Genomic DNA, 16512 nt, shown 5'->3' with positions numbered 1-16512 from the left:
CTAGCATAATGCCGCATAATAAGGCACCTCTGATTACATAGGGCATCCTCAGATCAAACTCAGAAAGCTTAAATATACTCTACCTCACCCTTTCTGTTGCACTCATACAGTGCTGGTAAGGAGTGATCAGTTTCTCCACCTGTACCTTGAAATTGTTCCTAACAATTTTTATTTATTTATTTTTTTTCAATTTCAGGTATGGTGCAGCCAGTAGAGCTCACTGCATTTAAGGCAGCAGTAACAGGTAACCAATCAATGTTGTTACAGAGCGGCAAGTGAATGGGGATCATGACGTGTTCACATACATACGAATAAGAGGAGTGCGATTTATAAAGGATAAATGGCATACAAATGTGTGTATGCCAAATTTAACCTTTTTTTTTTTGTTTTTTTTGCATTGTTTGTGGTGTACCATTACTACAGGCTCAAATCTATGCAAAGTTTTATTAACGAGATCCCTGGCCTGCCAACTTTAACATATTTAAGGCACACCACTAATCACACCGCTAATCAAATTTCTATACTGCCCTCTCCCTCTATCAACATATGATACAATTTTTTTTTCAATTTGCATTTTTATCAAAGAGTATTAATTACACAATTACAGAACTAAACCTGAACATTCCTGCCACCAAATCTGTATGTTGTGCCTGTTAGGTACTTTTTTTTTTTTTTGGTGGGGCGAGTTTGGGGTGTTCAAGTGTGTAATCATGCAGAATACAAATTGGGGGAAAAAGGATGAATCAGAAACAGACAATTTTAGGAACAAGATTTATTCCAATTTCAAAACAAGAGAATTCTCCCCAACTTTCCCACCCCACTCTCTCTCACCCAACCCTCAAGGTGGCTATGAAAAATATTTCCAGGATAAAAGTGGTTTAAATTTAAACAGATCATAATTATAAAAAGAAAGGAAAAAAAAAATAAAAAATCAGGGTTGGAATTATAATTCCTTAATCACTTGTCCCCTTTAAGTGGGTAAAATAACTTAAACTTTTAAGACCCACCCTAAACAAATACATGCAATTTTAACAACATTTCTTTAAAAATAATAAAAACAGAGACAAACAGCAGTTTTATTGTTAGAATTTCGGTTTAACCTAAATACTGAAGAAATTAGTATTTTCTTTTTTTAAAAATCAGACCCTAGACAGGTCTGTCTAATAATTTTCACAACAATGGCACTTTGAATAGACTCTGGCACCACAAAGAAAGGAATTGGCACAATTATTGTACATAATTTACATCTGATAGTTTAAAAAAAAGGTAATAATCATGTACATGACTGAACTGCAAAAAAAAAGTATAAATATGATTTATGTAAAGGGTCCAGTGTTTGAGAAAGCATGCATGTAACCCAATAAACAGTATTCAGACATTAAAAAAAAATTAAGATAGTGGTATATATTTTTATTATATAAAACCTAATTTTATCTGGTGCTGCACCAGTATAATTTAACTTGAGTACTAAACAGTCACTTGACTTGGATTGGCAAATGTTTACTCTCCCCAAAGGTACACCTTCACTTTGTGTTACAAACTATGGGACCAGAGGAGCATGTTCCTCATATTAATAAGCAGGATGCTGGGTTTCAAAGAAACATTTTGAACAAAACCCCCAAAGTAACTTAAGTTGCTGTAAGGCACAGTAAGCTATACAATTGTTGAGGGTTGAGGCAGAATTAGCAGGTAACTGAATTCATGAAGCAACTCAAAGATGGGAGAAAACATTTTTAAAAGCGCAAATTGATTTTATATGGTACAAGATAAAATCTAATTTTTCTAAACAGGAAATTACCGTCTTAGGTGAGCAGTGCCATTCAGTTACACCAGTAAAATTTTTGTTGGAAAGGAAATATGTTGACGCATCAAGAGAATACATGATAGTGTATGCATACATGAAATATCAGAGGTGGCACAGAGTTACTGTGAAACACCGCCATGTGATTCATTTTAGCCACAAATTAATGAGGTGTAGGACTCCTGCCGAAAATCCTTGAGGAGTAGAGAAAAAAGATTTGCTATTGCGGACTAATTAAGGGCTTTCAACTTTAGTATTATAAGCACCATCTTGGCAGCAGACATGCTAGCATTTAAAAAAAAGCCAGCATCTGAAAGAGCATCATGTGGCCCACGTTTCCATAGGTACACAGACTTGCGTCAGACTGAAGAAAAGAGCACTCATAAGTAGTTATTAGGTACTGCACCACGGCTTATTGTTAATCAACAGATTAGAATGCCAGTGTATAATTTTCTTTTTACTTAAGAAAAGGTTAGGGGTGCAGGGCATAAATAATTCAAGTGAATCACTGCCCAATAATATTACCACATAAAATATTGAAATTCTATTTTAAAATACCTTCAGTTTAAAATATTTGTGATTTTTGAAATTAAATGAAAAGGCCACCCAATGCTGTTACAAGTTTTATTTTTTATTTATTTTTTTAATTGTCTTCAAAAAGCAAAAATGAAATTCAAAAAACTGTTCTAGAGACTCCTGTTTTATGAATTATATAATGCTTATTATCTGTTATGGACATGTCATAAAAGAAAGGAGAATAATAAAGCTAGCAACACAGGATTGGTTTGTGTATGCCATTGGATTGTGTTCATTCTCAGCAGGGTCACCAAACATTTTTCTAGACCAAAATCTTTTTATACAAGCCCAACCAAAATCAATGACATTTTAATGAAAACTGTGTGACCTCCTCTAAATGTGCATCTATCAAAAATCCTTTCTGGGATTTTCCTGCAACCTTAGTGGAAAGGACGACATTAAAAATGTACTGCTTTTCTATTTTTCTCATTTATCACTTGAGTGTAAATGGCAACAATGGGTTGTATATGCAGCCATAAAGAGGCAGTAGCTTTAATGTGCTGGCACTTCCCTTTTTCAGAATCATCTCTTGAAATGCACCAGTTTGTTTTGCCTAGATTAAAAGAAATTCCAGAAACCAGTAATCACCCCATAACTGATAATCTGAAAATCTCAGCTATATATATGTATATATATGTGTGTGTATGTAGCCAGGTGTAATGTGGAAAACAAACATTCAGTTAATCCAATACACCCCTAGACCCTGCACCACCGCATACACAAGCACTTTATCCAGTAAATAAAAATGTATTTGTAGAATTATCAGGACTGATGTAAGAAACACCCATGGGCACTGGACAGGATGGTCTTACTTGTTAGGTTGCTGGAAGAATTTGTGCCAATTGTAGTTAATGTTGACGTAATTAGTGCTGCTGTGTTATAGTGCCACCTACTGGGTCAACAGTCAAATCACTTCAAGAGAATGTATTAAGTCTGTATTACACATCTTGCTCAGACACTTCATTTTTTTTTTTTTTTTTTTAAATGCTTGATGCTTTTCTTATAAATATGACTGATTACACCAAATAAATACTCATCACACCAAAGTGACAATCTCAACACGGTTTCAGATGAGCAGCTGCATTTGATACAGTTGTGTTTTTTTTTTAGTATTGTACCAATCTGAACTATTCTTTTGCAACTCTCTAAATTCATTTGTTTGACTAAAGATACTTGGGTCTGTTTTACAAAGTGCTAAAAGCCTGGGAAATAAATTAGAATGATAGATTGAGGGCTTTAGTGCCACAAGAACACAGATACATGGACATTAAAATTTAGTGTCTAGCAAGCATTGTATGGAACTTAACTTTAATACTGTTTTCTACTTGACCCTGGCAAAAACTGCACTTAAATCATTTAATATTCAATTAAAAAAAAATCCATTTACATGATGCTCAAGTGGCACAGAGAAATTAAATTTCTGGTATTAAAAGGGAAAAATGCAACTCCACAAAAAATTATGAAAAATTCTGTATAACAGGGGCATGTTATATATATATTTTTTTTTTTTGAAAACCAAGTTATATCACTAACAGGAAAAATGCAATTTACTTGCATAAGCTTTTAATGAAAACATATAACCGAGTTTATAGTGGATGGACACATGTATGCATACATTATATATACACATATGTTTATCTACCTTGATAGGTCAATATTACTCTATATACAGTATACATACCACACACACTACATTGTATTTACATCACTTTTGTATATCAAACCAATACAAAAAAGGTACCTAACTTGCATTAGATTGCTATTAATTTAGTATTTTATTCTTACAAAATGAAGATCCTGAGATGTTGCACTTAGTCATGGGAAGAAGATTAAATGGTCAATGCCACAAAATAACTTTTAATTTTATTCAGGAATAATGGTATGGCCAAGGATCTTTAGAGGAAAGTGCAATTTAATTTTTCTCATATATCGTTGACAAAACTAGTGGGGATATTTTCTTGGTAAACACAGTTTTGGATACTTCTACACTGTCTAATGCAGAACCAAAATATTTTATAAATGAGAAACCGGTTTTGCCATGGCTCATAATATGAAAAAGTTACATAAAACTGCTTGTGTCAATTCTCACAGCAGTATTTATTGAATTGTTCAATTGTATTACACACATTTTTGTAGAAACAATACTTACTAATATAAACATGGAAATTTTGTTCAAAATTACTTAAGCAGTGAAATACTATAAGGAAATACAGGATGGTTAAAAAAAAAAATCTCAATGTGTTTGAATTGATCTGTGCAATCTACCTCTCATACTTTAGGTATAATTTTAGCTTAATCAGATGCTCTACTCATTGTAAATTTATTAAAAAAATAAAAAACTTCCATTGTTTAACATAAAAATTGATTGTTGTACCAATGTCAGCTGTTAATGAAACCTTTATGCACAATTTCCTCCATTGTAATTTTAAAAGGGCATGTATACACTTTTCAATGAATACTAGCATATTTTTCCAACCTTTACAAACAAGCTTGACGTCTTAATTCTGACTTTTTTCCTTGCTTCTGCAGAACTGTTTAAGTTAATCAAACAGGAAACATTTTGTCCTGCGTGGCAAGACAGGTGATAGCCTCTCTGCTTTAGGCTACTCAAAATATTCTCAGCTTGAGTAGTTAGTTGTGATTCATTGCAATACTTCTGGTAATCTATAAGATATTGAAAAGCATAAAGTTCAAAATTAATTTTATACCTAAGCATAACCAAAAGAGCCAAATGGTTGTAAACCTTGGTGAGTATATTTAATCACATTTAGTGCACAGTTCAGTAACCAGCCCTGTTTAAAACATGTACTTGAAAGTATTTGGCTGCTGAGACCCTAATATTCTTAAAACTTATGAAAAATACAAGCAGTAAATTAATGAAAAAAGCTGCAGAAATTGACATTTTTATTAAGTTTAATGTCAACAATAAAAATGAAAACTAACAATTAACAGGGGGTTTTGCACACTGTCAAAGTACACTTTGAAACAATTACAATGGCCACTGGGAAAAATTTACTGTAAAGTTTATTTAAAGAAAGAAAAAAAAAAAAGAAGCAATTTTGTATCCTACATTTAGCAAGTAATATTTATGCGAAAAAAAAAAAAATTCCCGTTTTGAAATTCAGAACTCAAAAAAGTGACCTGGGCACTGCCATCACATTTTACATCTACACACTAATACAAAGTTAAAAGTTCATAACGGAGAAAATGAAACAAACACTAAATAGAAATACTGAAAGAAAGGGGAATGCATTTTGGTGCTCAATGAAAATTTTAAGAGAAATGGAACTGAAAAGAGAAATAGTGTCTTATTTTCAGAGAATAGTTGTGCAAGTCTCCCCCATTTCAAGAGAGGTAGAGAACAGATTTCAATATTGAAAAAATGTTCTGCTTTGATCGTAGTGTTCCTAACTAAAGGATGCAATTTCTGGGGCGAAGGAAGAAGCAAAGGGAAAAAATAAAACAAGCAGTCTGTAGTTTAACATAAAATTACATTGAAATATACAAATCTCCTTTATTTAAAATGTATGAACAACTTTTATAAAAACTTTTGGCTAATTTGTTTTCGCATAACCTTCCCCCATATAACACTGATTCCTTGTCTCAATGATAATTCAGCACATCTGCATAGCTGCATGTGCGCTGCTGCATAAAGGTTGGGGTGGTGGACTGTCAATTTCCATTTGCCAAAACTACAATTTAAAAGTATAAAAAAAAAAAAAAATCATGATATGTGACACTGTTCTGGACATGAATCTAATTGGCTTGCCCAACATGAAGTGCAACTTGTGTTCATTTTGAACTAGTATGTACTTGACTGTTTGGCATTTCCACATGGTCACAGTTTTTAAAAAAAAAAAAAAGTGTGCAAAATAATGGCATACTTTCCTTAACTCTCTAGAAATGATACTGCATCTTTTAAGTCTCATTTATTGGCACTGTTTTGATGTGTAAAGAAAAAAGGCCACCTAACAACACTTTTGTTCCTTCTTCATGTGCACCCTCCCCACACCCCCAACCCAAAGCCCTACATTCCATCCCACCCCCAACTCTCTGGTAGTGTAAGACAGGGCCCAAAAGAAGCCCTCAATAGCCCTTATAATGAGAAATGTGCTGAAGTGCATTTAAAGAAAATAGTGAAGTTTGTTCATCATTAGTCTTTAGAATTTGTAAAGACCCAATTTTCAAAACCATTAAGTTGTATCTCCTCCTTGTGTGTCTGAAATCACCCATTTATAAAAATGCTCACTCACAGACCAAATTATTTGGGGAAAAATAAAGGAAACCTTTCTATTTTCTCAAAATAAGTCCATCTACAAACTTCTTAGAAGCCAAGAAAGACAGCTGCCAAGAAAGTAAAATCATGGAAAGCGGAGGAAAAAAAAAATGTCCTACATTAAATAAAAAGGAGCTTACTTGTCCTAAATTTGTGCCTAAAAATGTCTAATTTAAAAGTTTTCTGTACATTTATAAACACCTTTTTAACTTAAAACTAAAGATTCAGTCTTTTGAGAAAGACCCCTTTTTGTATCCAGCTATTGCTTCATCAACTAATTCTCAGCGGTTCATTTTAAACGTACAGTGAGCTACAAATTAGGTTATAATTTTCAATAATTTAAAAAAAATAAAAATCACAGTATCAATACCTTTCATTGCTAAGGAAAGTAGGTGGTGAACATATTACACCAGAATATAGAGTCAAGGGCTCATCTATCTGCAGAGATCTATACCTTTTGTGATTTTTTTAAACAAGTCCCATCATTCTCCTACCCACTTAATACTGAGATCCACCTTTTTCCAGTGGGAACTGGGTGTTAGAGTGTCCAGTGGTAGGTAATCAAGCCTAATACAACTGGGAAACTGTAGTGATGAAGACTTAAAGTACAAACTGCATTAAAATGTAGAGCAATTTAAAAGACAAATATGAAAAGTAATACAAATTTTAAACCTTCCTTAATAATCCTGACAAACTCCATAATTTAAAAACAAAAAATATTAAAAGGTCTTCCTTTTGGAGAGAATCAAGAATAAGGTATCAGACTTCAGAAATCATTCTCTTAGTGAAATTTAGTTAATTCCTTTTGTTTTACTTAATTTTTTTTTAGTTTCTTCTGCGCCCGTATGCGTGCAGGTAAGTACTAGTAATGGGGAAGGAGGGGGAGTTTAGGAATGGGGCTGGGTGGAAAAAATGGGAGTTACACCAAGTTGTACTCCTTTAGGTTCAGCTGCAGTATGGTGTCTTTAACAGCAGCAAAAACAAACCGGATGTTTTCGGTGTCTGTAGCGCAGGTGAAATGAGAGTAGATGATCTTGTCACTGTCAGGGTTCAGGTCAACAAACATTTTCAAGATGAACTCCCGGGCAGCTTGAGCATCCCTCTGAGGACCTAGAACACACACAGAAAGAAAAAAAAAAAAAAAAATTATAAAATGTTTTTAAAACAATGACAGCATCATTTTCCAACCATGGTTTGTGAGGCTTAAGAACTGTGCACCTGATCTGACTAACTCCCTGCCGGTTTACTCTGTATACTTAAACTTTAGGTAAAATACCTTAATCATGTCAACTACAGAAATACTTTGAGGACATAGCCAATGTTGGATGTATCAGTGGCAGGCAGGAGAATGAATATAGAGGTAGGAAACTTGTGACAGACTTTGTTCAATGGAGTAAACTGAACCACCTGCACCTCAGTATCAGTAAGACAAAAGGAGATTATTGTAGACTTCAGGAAGGTCAAAGCCATTTTGCTGCCAGTTTATATTAATGACAATATGGATGTTGTGAGGACATATAGATGTAAAAGTGGCATTCAAGAAACATGACAGCTGCATCAACTTAAACCAAGAACCATAGTCTGCTTCAAAAAACAGTTGCATTTTGATAACCAAAACATCTTCTGGACAATATATCAAGATAAACAGAAAAATGCAATTCCAATGGTGACTGAGCAGGTCTTTTAGACAGGATTTGTATAGTGTTACTACGAGGGTAGAGAAAGAAAAAGTTAGCTTATTGGTCGGTCTTCCACGAATCTGCTATACTTCAGCAGTACATTTTAGAAAAATAAAGTCCCTTTTTGGCAATACATTACAGCTGCATGGATCTATAGCCCAATGCAAATAACTAATTGTTAGGCAACTGCATTGTTTTATCAAAGCATAGATTTAAAATTCTTACCACTCCAATGAGAATTCTAAAATATTTTGCCTAGGCAGAATGTAAACCATAAATAGTATTAGCTTAAAAAAGTGTTGTGCACAATAAAATTTCTCCACGAGCTAGTTTATTTCTCAGATGTAAATGTTGACCGATAAGTGTGCAGCTTTCATTCTCCCACAAACAGTTACACCAGGTGATAGTTGTGCAAGCAGTGGTCAACTCATCTGCCATTGATGCATTCTCCTTTAAAGACTTCATGCACTTTTGCTTGGTCAGCCCCGACCTTCAATTCATGCCTTATACTGCTTTTGGTAACTAAAAAACAGTAAATAAATCAGGCAGTTTAGCTTAGAGAAACAGTGCTTCACAGTTCCTCTAAAATACAAAAATTACAGCCTAAAATGTAGTTACTGCTCCCCCTCAGACCACTGAAGAATTGCACGAAAACTGAAATAAAGTAAAATGAGAACACCTTCTTTTGAAACTGTGCATCTAAGTGGACAGCATGTGATTTTTATCCAGAGAAGGATCTGTATCTGCTCTTCCCTTCCAATATAAGCTCTCACAAAAATATATACATCATTAAATTGCAAACATAAATATTTTACCAACAATTATTACTGTTAGTAATATTCCAAGTTGCACATTAACTTTTTAATCTTTACTACTGTGTGTATTTATTGGAGCTTGGTCTTTAGGTCACAGAGTCAATACTGTCACAAAAAAAATAAGGTAATGCATGTGGTACAGAGTTATGAATTAAACAATGGAATTTCTTTAATACAGCAATCTAAACTGGTAACATTCACAACTAAGTGTCAGTAGATTTTTTTTAAGTAAAGCTTATGATATTGTTTAGGTGCATTTACACTTGTGCAATTGAAGGTTACAGGTGTTTTTTATTTTTTTAAATAAATCAAGGTTGGGTGAAATATTGGCTAGGTTTTCAGGCTAGCAACAAAATACTGAACTACTCCAACAGTGTGCAGAGGCCAGCGTTAATAACTGAAGTGCAGTAAAGTGCTGTGAAAAGTTTGTTCTAATATTTTCACAAAGAATTTATTTCATGGACTGTTGTATTCAGCAATATTAGGAGAGAAAACGCGCACACACACACACCCCCCAACAGAGTTATCAACTTTCATCTCTCTGGTGTGCACTCAAAAATGCAGTCTTAAGTAACAGGATTGTAGTAATAACTGGGGTCATCTGTTGACAAACTTCCCAAAATAAATGTGGCAAAATCTGTCTCTTTCTATTAGGGTGAAACTGGCAAAAACCAGATCCAGATGATAATAAATATGCCAAAAATCACAAGCAATTATAGTGGGGTAGGGGGGACTGCGGTTCATGCTACAATCTCGAAGTTTTATAAAGCTGTTCCTAGAGAGCTTCACTGAACCACAGCCATATTTGTATTGTTCAAATGGAAAAATTCAGGGATAATAGCCAGTTTTCTACCACGCAACCATCCCAGTGAGGCAGCTCACTAACTATTGTGCCACTGTTATCTTCCGGTGCACACTAAAACAAGTTATTGGCACTCATCTCAATTTTCCTGGACAATAAGAAATAACACACATTAGTCAATGTCAGAATAGAATAAAAATAAAGTTTTGACGATATCTAATTAACACAAAGAAGTAACTCACTTTCACATATTGATGGCAGGACACGACAGTTCATGCTCAAATAAATAAATACACACTGTCACCAAATTATAGCAGTTCCGCAAAGAGAAGCAGGTCAAAATACACCTAGGGGTCTAACAGTTCAAAATCAAAAACTCCCAACAAGTGTCACTTGATGGTTATGGCCGCTAAACAGAATGAGTTTAAGCCCAAGGTAGCAATACATTTGCATGTGACGCATTTCATAAAGTATGAAAATATTATTTCTTCACTCAGAGCGCCCCAAAAGAAATAAATACTGATTGTACCTTTGATAAAAAGTAGTTGCCTATAACTGCATTTATCGGAGCATTTTATCTTAAATTAGGAATAGTTATATTTTACACTTGTACAGTGGGTACGGAAAGTATTCAGACTCCTTTCAATTTTTCACTCTGTTATATTGTAGCCATTTGCTAAAATCATTTAAATTAATTTTTTCCTCTTTTTTTTTTTTTTTTAATATTTTATTTATTAATTTTATTACAATCAATACATAGCAATCAAGTTTTTACAAAAAAAAAAAAAAAATTATGCTAAGAACAGATCGATCCCCACCCTTGAGAGAGAGAGAGAGAGAGAGAGCGCAAGCCAAGCGGTGTAAAATTTAAGGCTTGTAAAAATACCTAAATCAACAAATTCTCTGTGCTTTATAAACTCATTTCAAAATATTACTGATTAGATCCTGCCATGTTTTGAAAAAAGTCTGCACAGATCCTCTAACTGAGTATTTGATTTTTTCCAATTTTAAATAATATAACACATCAGTTTCCCACTGACTTAAAGAGGAGAGTTTGGGTTCTTCCAGTTTATCAGAATAAGTCTGCGTGCCAACAGTGTAGTGAATGCAATCACAATTTGTTTGTCTTTCTCCACTTTAAGACCCTCTGGAAGAACCCCAAACACAGCTGTTAATGGGTTAGGAGGGATTGTGAGTCCAAGGCTGTCTGAGAGGTAATTAAAAATTTTTGTCCAGAATAATGTTAATTTGGTGCAGGCCCAGAACATGTGACCTAGTGAGGCTGGGGCTTGGTTGCAATGTTCGCAGGTTGGATCATGCCCTGGAAACATTTGGGAGAGTTTTAGTCGAGACAGATGTGCTCGATATATAATTTTGAGTTGTATAATTGTATGCTTTGCGCATATGGAGCTTGAGTGAATTCTCTGCATTGCTACTTTCCACTCCTTTTCTGATATATTAATTGAGAGGTCATTTTCCCAGTGTCCTCTTGGATCTTTGAAAGGAAGGGATTGTAAAATGATTTTATATATTGTAGAGATGGAGTCTAACTCCTTGAAATTGAGCAATAATTTTTCCAGCGTGGATGAGGGTGCAAGATGAGGAAAATCTGGAAGGTTCTGTTTAACAAAGTTCCTGATTTGAAGATAGTGAAAGAAATTTGTAGCTGGAATGTTAAATTTGGAATGTAATTGTTCATAGGATGCAAAGACGTTGTCTATATAAAGATCTCTAAGCAAGTTAAATTCCAAATTTTTTTCCAGATATTAAAAACTGCATATGTTTGTGAGGGTTGAAAGAGGCGGTTCTTTTGCAGGGTTGCCACAGAAAGAAGCCTCTCCGTCTTAAAATGCTTTCTACATTGGTTCCAGATTCTAAGTGAGTGGAGCACAATTGGTTTATTAGTGTATTGCCGATAACGTGTGTTTATTGGAGCGCAGAGCAGGGAATAGAAAGAAGTACTGCAGGATTTTACTTCTATTGCGGTCCATGCCTGTATATGTTCTTCTATTTGTGTCCAGGTTCTTATCGACTGTATATTTGCCCAGTAATAAAACTGGAAGTTAGGTAGAGCCATGCCGCCTTCTGCCTTTTGTCTTTGTAGGGTCGCTCTTTTGATGCGTGGATGATTAGAATTCCAAATAAATGAGGTTATTGTTGAATCTAATTGCTTAAAGAACGATTTATTAATGTATATTGGTATGTTTTGAAATAAAAAAAGGAGCTTAGGAAGAATAAATTTTTTTCCTCATTAATGTACACACAGCACCCCATATTGACAGACAAAAAAGAATTTTTGAAATTGTTGCAGATTTATTAAAAAAAAAAGAGAAATATCACATGGTCCTAAGTATTCAGACCCCTTGCTGTGACACTCATGAATTTACCATAGGTGGACTCCAATTAAGCTGCAGAAACATCTCAAGGATGATCAGGGGAAACAGGATGCACCTGAGCTCAATTTGGAGCTTCATGGCAAAGGCTGTGAATACTTATGTACATGTGCTTTCTCAATTTTTTTATTTTTACTAAATTTGCAAAAATCTCAAACTTTTTTCACGTTGTCATTATGGGGTGTTGTGTGTAGAATTCTGCAGAAAAAAAATGAATTTAATCCATTTTGGAATAAGGCTGTAACATAACAAAAATGTGGAAAAAGTGATGCGCTATATATATATATATATATATATATATATATATATATATATATATATATATATATATATATATATATATATATATCAGCAACACTCATCACTCACAATAGTGACAAAACAATTACATTGACAATCATGTTACGTTATTTTCAAAATGTTTCCTTTTCTTTTTAATTACTTCTTTAACACACTACTTCTCCGCTGCGAAGCACGGGTATTTTGCTAGTATATATATATATATATATATATATACACACACACACACAGGTATGTCACAAAACACAATAGCTTGGTACAAACTGTGATATCAAAATTCCAAAAACATAACGGGACAAGCATTTTTACATTATTTTTAGTTCAGAGTGACTGCAAGTAGATGAATTACTTTTGGATAGGGCTCCATGGGTACAACAGATACAGTGGGTACGGAAAGTATTCAGACCCCCTTCAATTTTTCACTCTTTGTTATATTGCAGCCATTTGCTAAAATCATTTAAATTATTTTTTTTCCTCATTAATGTACAAACAGCACCCCATATTGACAGACAAAAAAAAGAATTTTTGAAATTGTTGCAGATTTATTAAAAATGAAAAACTGAAATAGACAGACAGATAGACAGATACATGGTCCTAAGTATTCAGACCCCTTGCTGTGACACTCATATTTAACTCCGGTGCTTTCCATTTCTTCTGATCACCCTTGAGATCACCTTCATTTGACTTCAGCTGTGTTTGATTATACTGATTGGACTTGATTAGGAAAGCCACAAACCTGACTATATAAGACCTTACAGCTCACAATGCATGTCAGAGCAAATGAGAATCATGAGGTCAAAAGGTACTGCCTGAAGAGCTCAGAGACAGAATTGTGGCAAGGCACAGATCTGGACAAGGTTACAAAAAAAATTTCTGCTGCACTTAAGGTTCCCAAGAGCACAGTGGCCTCCATAATCCTTAAATGGAAGACGTTTGGGACGACCAGAACCTTTCCTAGAGCTGGCCATCCGGCCAAGCTGAGCTACCAGGGGAGAAGAGCCTTGGTGAGAGAGGTAAAGAACAACCCAAAGATCACTTTGGTTGAGCTCCAGAGATGCAGTCTGGAGATGGGAGAAAGTTGTAGAAAGTCAACCATCACTGCAGCCCTCCACCAGTCAGGACTTTATGGCAGAGTGGCCTGTCGGAGGCCTCTTCTCAGTGCAAGACACATGACAGCCCGCATGGAGTTTGCTAAAAGACACCTGAAGGACTCGGAGATGGTGAGAAATAAGATTCTCTGGTCTGATTAGACCAAGATAGAACTTTTTGGCCTTTATTATAAGCGGTATGTGTGGAGACAACCAGGCACTGCTCATCACTTGTCCAATACAGTCCCCACAGTGAAGCATGGCGGTGGCAGCATCATGCTGTGGGGGTGTTTTTCAGCTGCAGGGATAGGACGACTGGTTGCAATCGAGGGAAAGATGAATGCAGCCAAGTACAGGGATATCCTGGACAAAAACCTTCTCCAGAGTGCTAAGGACCTCAGACTGGGCCGAAGGTATACCTTCCAACAAGACAATGACCCTAAGCACACAGCTAAAATAACGAAGGAGTGCCTTCACAACAACTCTGCGACTGTTCTTGAATGGCCCAGCCAGAGCCCTGACTTAAACCCAATTGAGCATCTCTGGAGAGACCTAAAAATGGCTGTCCATCAACGTTGCACATCCTCTCCAGTTCTGTCAGGTTGGATGGTAAAGGAGGAATGGCAGAGGATCCCCAAATCCAGGTGTGAAAAACTTGTTGCACCTTTCCCAAGAAGACTCATGGCTGTATTAGCTCAAAAGGGTGCTTCTACTATACTGAGCAAAGGGTCTGAATACTTAGAACCATGTGATATTTCAGGTTTTCTTTAATAAATCTGCAACAATTTCAAAAATTTTTTTGTCTGTCAATATGGGGTGCTGTGTGTACATTAATGAGTAAACAAAATTTAAATGATTTTAGCAAATGGCTGCAATATAACAGAGTGAAAAATTGAAGGGGATCTGAATACTTTCCGTACCCACTGTACCTCTTAACCTGACCACCACACATCTTTAGGCATTCCTGTATATTATGCGAGGTAAACAGTTCTCTTTCCAAGCAACATGTGATTAAGCACAGGGTTCTACAACCTCCTGCAGCTTTTACAGGAAAGATTTGAAATATGGGCTGCACACTTTAGTGTGCTTGGTGATGCAGTAAGCATCCCTCCAAATCTCATCATTACTCATGCATCTCCAGGAAGAAGCAAAAAGTCAAAAATGAAGATTTCACATATGGAATTCACACACCTTGACAAACAATGCCTCCAATACGGTTTTTACTTTTGTCATATTACCATTTATTTCAAAATGCAATACCACAAAATTACAATTAAGGGTGTCTTATGTCCTAAATTTACAATTATATTCAGTAATTTAATATCTACAGTATTATGTTAGCTGCTAAAAAAAAAAATCATGGAGGCTTAGGCCAACAAACTCATGTTCATATTCTCATTTTAGTTATTTGTTGTATAATACTGAATTATACATTTTCTTCAGTTAATGGCTTCAAACACAGTCATGAGAAACTATGTAGTCATGTGAAAAAGTATGTACACCCCATGAAAATAACAGTATTGGGCATAACTGCTAAGTAAGTGAATTCTTTAAAACCTATCTTCCATTCAAAAAGCCTTCAGATGTTTCAAATCTCCCACCCCCCAAAAAACAATTCAATAGGAATCAAATCGGGGCTTTGATTTGGCTCATCCATAACCCTCCATTTTTGTTCTTTTTTTGTCAATCCTTGGTGGATTTGCTAGTGTGCTTCAGACCAATCTCATGTGGTCCATTTACAGCTCAACTTCAACTTTCACACAGATAGCCTCACATTCTCCTCAAACACACGGATTCAGAAATCATATTTCACTCTGACTGCAAGCTGACGGAGTCCTGAGGCAGCAAAGCATTCTCAAACCATAACATTTCCAACCATGCTTCACAGTTGGTATCAGGTTTTTCTCAAAAAAGGCGCTCTCTTCAGTTTGTGCCAAACATCATTTTGATTCATCTTATCCAGAACATCTGGTCTTTTCCTAGATGTTCATTGGTAAACTGTAGTCTTGTCCTTATGGTCTTTTTGAACAGCAAACTGTTTTTCCTGGCACACCTTATATGCAGGACAAATGTATGCAGTCTCTATCTGGATATATACGTACAATTCTGGGTTTCTTAGATACTTCTTTCATTATCAAATGATTAGCTCTGGGGTTGAATTTGCTGGGCTGGACAGTCCTGGACAAATTAGCAGTCAATTTAAATCTGCACCACTTTTAGACTATTTTCTTTGCGATGGAATGATCGATTAAATATTTTGGTGATCTTTTTAAATCCCTTGCCAGACTCAAAGGCACCCAACAACCTTCTTTCGGAGGGCCATCAAGAGCACTTTTGATCTTGGCCTTCACTTAATCAGGAACCACTGATTCTAATTTTAAAGATTAAAGATTTTAAATGCTGAAGTGGGTGAACTTTTCCATGTGACAAATCTAAATTAACAAAAAGGCAGAGAAGAATGAATATACCATGTCAATTTAATGCGTCATTTGTTCAGGTATATCACCTTTATCTGTAGGCACCCTTTGTATGAAGATCTAATGTTTGCCTGTTCAAATATGTTAAAGTCATCAATTTCCATGATTTAATAAGAAACATTTAAGAATATCTGGCTCTTAACTAAAATGATCAATGTGATTTATATTTTATTTTCGACTCTAGGTAAGACAAACGTAGGGTACCAAGTGAAAAGTGCAGATAGATACTCATGAACAAACAAACTCCACTCAGACATTCTGCATGACCTGTAAAGCAACAGAGCTAACAACTGGACCATTCATGC

General features: G+C 35.2%; 1 protein-coding gene across 1 annotated transcript in view; it reads right to left on the bottom strand.

Moving 5' to 3' along the window:
* Positions 1-7116: 7116 nt before the first annotated feature.
* The window catches only part of LOC120537716 (guanine nucleotide-binding protein subunit alpha-11), a 60726-nt gene continuing 51330 nt past the window's right edge, over positions 7117-16512 (bottom strand). Inside the window, exon 7 of the mRNA XM_039766863.1 lies at positions 7117-7763. Coding sequence (XP_039622797.1) covers positions 7573-7763 — 191 coding nt within the window. The 3' untranslated portion in view covers positions 7117-7572. The remainder of the gene's footprint in view (positions 7764-16512) is intronic.

The sequence above is a fragment of the Polypterus senegalus genome, chromosome 10 (genome assembly GCF_016835505.1).
Source record: "Polypterus senegalus isolate Bchr_013 chromosome 10, ASM1683550v1, whole genome shotgun sequence".
Taxonomy (NCBI): domain Eukaryota; kingdom Metazoa; phylum Chordata; class Cladistia; order Polypteriformes; family Polypteridae; genus Polypterus; species Polypterus senegalus.
Note: the sequence above shows the minus strand (reverse complement) of the source record. Positions and strands in the feature narration are given on the sequence as shown.